Consider the following 6,236-nt stretch of genomic DNA (forward strand, 5'->3'; position numbering starts at 1 on the left):
TAATTTAATTTTTGTATTTGAAGAAAAAAATTTGGTCATCTAAAATAAGTTTTACAAGAATATTAGTGAAACATAAATAAATTTGACCATCAAAATAATAAATCTAAATTAGTCATTGAAACAAAAAAAAGTTAAAAAATATATATATGTTTGAGGAGGATTAAATATACTCATATGGGATTATATTTATTTTTTTAAATAATAAAAAACTAAGCTGAAATTAATTTTTTTCATTTTCGTTAGAGGAAAAGGGTATATGTGAGCCATTTATATATAAGTAGGGGTATATATGAGCCACTTTCATAACGAGGGGTATATCAGCTCTAAATGACAAAGTTGAGGGGTATATCAGACCCTTTTCCCTTAAAAATATCAAAAGGTACAAATTCCTTGTAGCTTCCATTCTTCTCTCCCAATTATCAGCTTTTACATATACATCAGAAGACTCGGAATCCCAATTTTCCATAATCTTAATTTGTTGTTTGTTCAATCAATATGAACATCTTTTCCAAGAAACCCAATGCCAAAGGTTCGATTTTTAACTTCTTGATTTCATCAAAAGTCAATTTTTGTTTGTTTGTTTACGTAATTTCTGCCTTAGAATACTGATTTGGGGTTGTCTTGAGGTAGGGGTACACTCTACCCTCCTCACCAGACCCCACTTTGTGGGCTGATTTGGGATTGAGGTTTAGTTGATTGATTGTTGGAACCTCTTAAAAAAATTGAGTTTTTATGATTCTTGGTGTTTGATCATTCATAATATTGAGCTAAAGATTTGATTTTTTGTTTTTGTTTTTGTTTTTTATGACAGAGGCGCTTCGGGAGAGTAGAAGAGAACTGACTCATGCCACCAGAGGTAAAACTATTTTACACTTTTGTTCCTCCTTTTCCCTGGAAACAAGATACATTGAGCTCATAGGACATCCATTGTCTCGAAATTGAACTATATGTATATGTGCAGAAGTGAATCCAAGATTTAAATTTGATGGGTTTGGTCTTTAATGTTTCTAACACATAATTTATTCGACTTCTGAAATTGTGGTTGGGAATATAATACTCCTTCTGGTTCAGTTAGAATATAATGGTATTAAACATACCCATGGAAAGTTAGAATTAAAGAGTTGCCGAAAGAGACATTCTTTTTTGAAACGGACTTACTTAGAAGAAAGTAAGACAAACAGATTGAAATGGAGGGAATATTGTTAAAATTTTAGTGGTTTCACACACAGAGACACACATATATATCCATGTTCTGTATCCAAATAGTTGGTTCGGGTTAACCTGTTGCTAATAAGCTACATTTTCCACTGTAATAATATGTATATAGAAAATTTAAAGGGGAGTTCCAACATATGTTGAAAGGTGCACACTATCTTTAAATATTGTCTGGCTGAAACTGCATTACATCTATTGTTATAACTTCTGTGATTAGTTATTCTATTTGAATTTTATTTATCATTGGTCTTTTCTTCACCTTTTCTATAATTTGATAATGATGAGAAAAAAGTCAAGGGACAAGGTAGCATTTGAATTGTATTAAGCATATTTGACCTTTGCATTTCATTCTCACTGTAACTTTTTTTGGAATACATTAGATCATTACGTAGTTGTAAAAGGAGGAGGCTTGCAGTAGGTTGATGCATGACCAATGTAAAAATAGTCAAAACTATGATGTGAATACTCTAAATACGAAGAATTCATATTGTACCCCGCCTAATTTGGATTGAGACACAGTTGATATGATATTAAATTGTTAGGTCATTGGTACTAGATGAGATGATTTGGATAGTTGATAGAAAGTAATATTAATTCCAATCAGAAAAGAAAGTAATGTTATTGTAAACCTGAGGTATACCAGTGAGAACAGTGACTCTATAGGCTTAGGGAGTAAATAGAGTAACTCACTGGCAGAGGATTTAACAAGTTTATTGATCTCAACATCCACACACACGAAAGCCTTTGGAAAGGTCTTCCAAACAAGCGTAGGTCTTTTTGAATCTTTGTTTAAATTGGCCTGATATACCTTGTATAAGATGCTCCAGTTTTTATTAAGTGTCTTCTGCAGTAGCTACTTGTATCATAAATGACAACCGTGCTAAGTATTTTCTTTTGGATAACCATAGTGTCTTGGCATTGCACACACCTTGATTAATTCTACACAGCACTAGCACATGTACTGGGTAACTCTATCCACCAAGGCTTGGATAGATAAGAAAGAAATCACCTAGTTGTTTGCCTCCTATGGGAAGTGAATCTGAGACCTCATGGTTCTCAATCCACTTCATTGACCACTAGGCCACACCATTGGGTGCCACAATAGTGTTATTACGTTCAACCAAGGCCTTTCTACTTGCGCAAGGATGTAAAAGATGTTCTTGATCTTTGTTTAGGTTGGATTACCGTTTGCATTTAGCACATTCATTATTGTGTCTACTAGAGATTGGGGTATACAGTAAAGTCTTCAATAGTGAATTGCTAGATTCTTGTGCAAAGTATCTTTCTTTGTGGAGTGGGGATAGAGGGAACTAAATTGTCCACTGCCTGGATTGGCTCACACATTTTTTTGTAACTATGGACAAATTTCATTCATTACCCATTTCTTTCAAATGAATATACATATGCCATCCATTCTACTTTGGCAACTTCATGTTATGGAACTGGATGAGATGATATTCAATTGTAGGTTAAGTAGGTTAAACCACGTTCTGTGAATAGGGATTTCATATGGTTATAATTCATTAATAAGTTGTAATTTCTTTCCCATCAGAAGACACACAATCTCTGTTAATATAGAGGGCAAGTTAGGAAGATCATCACACTGATATCCACAATTTTCTTTTTGGTGTGGAAGTGCTTCTTGTAAGTAACTGTTGAGTAATATGTTTTAGTTTTAATATTGCGATGTAGGTATTGAGAAGGAAATTTCTGCTTTACAATCAGAGGTATGTCCAGATCTTGTTTCTGATGACTGTTCTTGAAAGTGCATAGTGTGTGTTCATGAGATACACTATTTTTGCGATTTTAGAGCTTGTATAACTTTTCATATATATATCACACTTCCTTTACTTATGGTTCTTCACATGATATCACATCAATAAGAGATATTTTTATTTATTTCTTTCATGGAACAGGAAAAGAAACTTGTTGCTGAAATAAAAAGGACTGCTAAAACTGGAAATGAGGTGGGTCTCGAGCATCATCCCTGGAGACTTAATTAGCATTTGTAAATTATTGTGTTGCTGCTTAAGTAACAGCTGAATACTCTGATGGTGCTATATCATTTGGAACTCATGTGTCATCTGCTTTTCTCTCTGCATTTTCAGACAGCAACAAAAGTTCTAGCACGTCAATTAATCAGGCTTAGACAGCAAATAGCCAATTTGCAGGGCAGTCGGGCTCAAATGAGAGGTATAGCGACTCACACACAGGTACTCCTCCAAGTCCATGTTACATGCTTGCTGATTTCAGTTCCTCACTCCTCTTTTACGGATGCATTTGAAAAGCTTAATGCCCATTGCAGGCAATATCTGCCCAATCTTCGGTTGCTGCAGGCATGAAAGGAGCCACTAAGGCTATGACTGCTATGAATAAGGTTTGATTGCCAAAGATCATGATATCTAATTTAATATTTCCATTTGATTGCTTGAGAGATCTGCATACACTCTATCCTTCTCATACCTACTTTTGGGACTGCACTGGGTTTGTTGTTGTTGTATGAGAGAATGAAACATAAAAAAAAATCTCAATTGTTTTTATTCTTAAAAAAAGAATGAAATATGAACTCATCTTCATACACATGTGGCTATAATTCAAGGAAATGGGGAGACCGACGAGGTTGTCTCACATCGTATTGGAGCGTGGTGGATGAATGGAAGCTTGGATCTAGTGTCCTATGGGATAAAAATGTGTCACTGAGACTTAAAGGTAGGTTCTATAGAGTGGTTGTTAGCCCAACCTTGTTGTACAGTGTTGAGTGCAATCCAATCAAGAACTCTCACATTCAGATGATGAAAGGTAGCAAAAATGAGGGTGCCTAGATGAATGTTTAGGCATACTAGGAGGGACAAGGTTTGGAATGAAGATATACGGGACAAGGTGGGGTGGCCTCCATGGAGGATACGATGCGGGAAGCGAGTCTGAGATGGTTTAGGCTTGTGAAGAGAAGCACAGACGCCCCAGTGAGGAGGTGCGAGAGGTTGACAATGATAGGTCTAAGGAGATGTAGGGCGAGGAAGAATTGGGGAGAGGTGATTAGACATGACAAGACACATTTCAGCTTAACGAGGACATGACCCTAGAAAGGAGAGCATGGAGGTCAAAGATTAGAGTAGATGTTTAGTATGTAGTCGAGTGATCTCTCCCTTTCCAATGGTAGAGCGTGGGTCAAGCCTGGAGCACCTATCTACTCCCTTGCCAGTATTATCACTATTGTGCTAGCATTATCTTATTCTCCAATTTTATTTTACTACTATTGTTGTGTCTTGTTCTTTGGTTTTCTTTACTATTTGATGTCAGTACTTCTCTGTCTTTAATATTTTCATCGTAACTTTTTTTAAGCTTGCACTCATCTGAAAAATCATCTTTCTTGAGCCGATGGTGTATCAAAAACAACCTCTCTACCCACAAAGGTAGGGGTAAGGTTTGCGTACACCCCCACCCTCCCCATACACCATTTGTGGGATTACACTAGGTATGTTGTTGTTGTGTTCATCTGCATATATATGGAGATGGATCTCATGATGAGAAGGTTCCTGCACTCTTCACTGGTTGGTGGGACGCTACTTCTCGTTCTCTTGAACCCTCTTAGCTCCTTGTGGATAAATTAAAGATGTGAGTTATATTGGGACTATCAGTTTGATCCTTTCGTGTTTCTCGACTCCTCTTTTCTTTGTTCCTTTTTCTTCTTGCCTTCATTATTTGGTTTATTTTCATATTACTCATTAAAACATGGCATTTTTGTTGTATGTGAAGTCACCATCATTCCTTCTAAATTTTAATAATTATCAGTTGACTCAATGCAGCAAATGGACCCTGCAAAGCAAGCGAAGGTGATGCAAGATTTCCAGAGGCAATCAGCTCAAATGGATATGACGGTAAGACTGATTGCACATTACCTACTGATTCTAAAATAAAATCATATCTCCTTCATGTCCACTCAGATTATTAGAAGTCAACTCAATAATATGGTGTTGGTATATGTAGACTGAAATGATGTCAGATGCCATAGATGATGCTATAGATGATGACGAAGCAGAAGAGGAAACTGAAGATTTGACAAATCAGGTATGCTTTTAAAATCCCCATTTTGTAATGACTGAAAATAGTTAGTGGACGTGCACCAAGCAATGTGTATTTACTTTATGCTATCTTAGTAGTTGATTTAATTGAAATTATCCATTACGTATTGATTGCTCTGTGATGCAAGTCTTCATAAAAACTCGCACCAAGATTGGGAACCCTTATCCTTTCCTGCGAAAACCAAAGCATCAAAGACATCGGTCACCCAGTAAATAAACGATGGTCTCCAGTGTTGAACTTCCCAAACCAAACCTGCTTCAGACCATAGAGTGACTCACATAATCGACATACAAGGCTACTACACTCCCCCTGAGCAACAAAGTGCTCAAAACGTAGTATAAAATATATGGATCATGTTGGAATCAATAGATGAGTCGATATTAAACAAGTCACCGAAAAATTGGCTGGAACATGCTCATATGCCGGAGTATTAGATTTGATGGCTAAAGGTGGTCACAATCCAAGAAATAAAATTATATAGGTAGGGTCGGAATGATGTCACGACCCAACCAGAAAAAAGAAATTATATAGGATAGTTCGAATTGATGGAACGACCCCATTGAAAAAGGGAAATAATATGGGTAGGGTCGGAATGATGGCACGACCCTAATGAAAGAGAGAAATTATATGGGTAGGATTGGAATGATGACACAACCCTACGCAAATCAGATTTGAGGAGTCACCGGAAAGATGAATAGAACTACGCAAATCAAATCTAAGGAGTCACCGAAAAGACACACGGTGCTATGCAACTCAGATATGAGAAAATATTTCGGTAAAATCCACAATACTACACAAATTAAATATGAAAAGTAGTCCGGAGAAATGCATGGTGCTACGCAAACCAAATTCTGAAAAAAAGTAGTAACCGGAAAGATCGCACGGTGAGAGCAAATTAAATATGAAAAAGTAGTCACCGGAAAGATCACACGGTGCTA

At 36.5% G+C, this 6,236-nt stretch overlaps 1 protein-coding gene across 2 annotated transcripts in view; it reads left to right on the top strand.

Moving 5' to 3' along the window:
* Window positions 1-385: 385 nt before the first annotated feature.
* Window positions 386-6,236, top strand: part of LOC102591990 (vacuolar protein sorting-associated protein 2 homolog 3-like) — an 8,162-nt gene continuing 2,311 nt past the window's right edge. Inside the window, exons 1-8 of one of the 2 annotated variants that reach the window (XM_015303991.1) lie at window positions 386-529; window positions 812-856; window positions 2,908-2,942; window positions 3,132-3,182; window positions 3,315-3,428; window positions 3,521-3,592; window positions 5,022-5,093; window positions 5,203-5,283. In XM_015303991.1, the coding sequence (XP_015159477.1) occupies window positions 496-529; window positions 812-856; window positions 2,908-2,942; window positions 3,132-3,182; window positions 3,315-3,428; window positions 3,521-3,592; window positions 5,022-5,093; window positions 5,203-5,283 (504 nt within the window). In that variant the 5' untranslated portion in view covers window positions 386-495. The remainder of the gene's footprint in view (window positions 530-811; window positions 857-2,907; window positions 2,943-3,131; window positions 3,183-3,314; window positions 3,429-3,520; window positions 3,593-5,021; window positions 5,094-5,202; window positions 5,284-6,236) is intronic. The other variant, XM_015303992.1, reaches the window with a different exon arrangement.

The sequence above is a fragment of the Solanum tuberosum genome, unplaced genomic scaffold (assembly GCF_000226075.1).
Source record: "Solanum tuberosum cultivar DM 1-3 516 R44 unplaced genomic scaffold, SolTub_3.0 scf00504, whole genome shotgun sequence".
Lineage (NCBI taxonomy): Eukaryota > Viridiplantae > Streptophyta > Magnoliopsida > Solanales > Solanaceae > Solanum > Solanum tuberosum.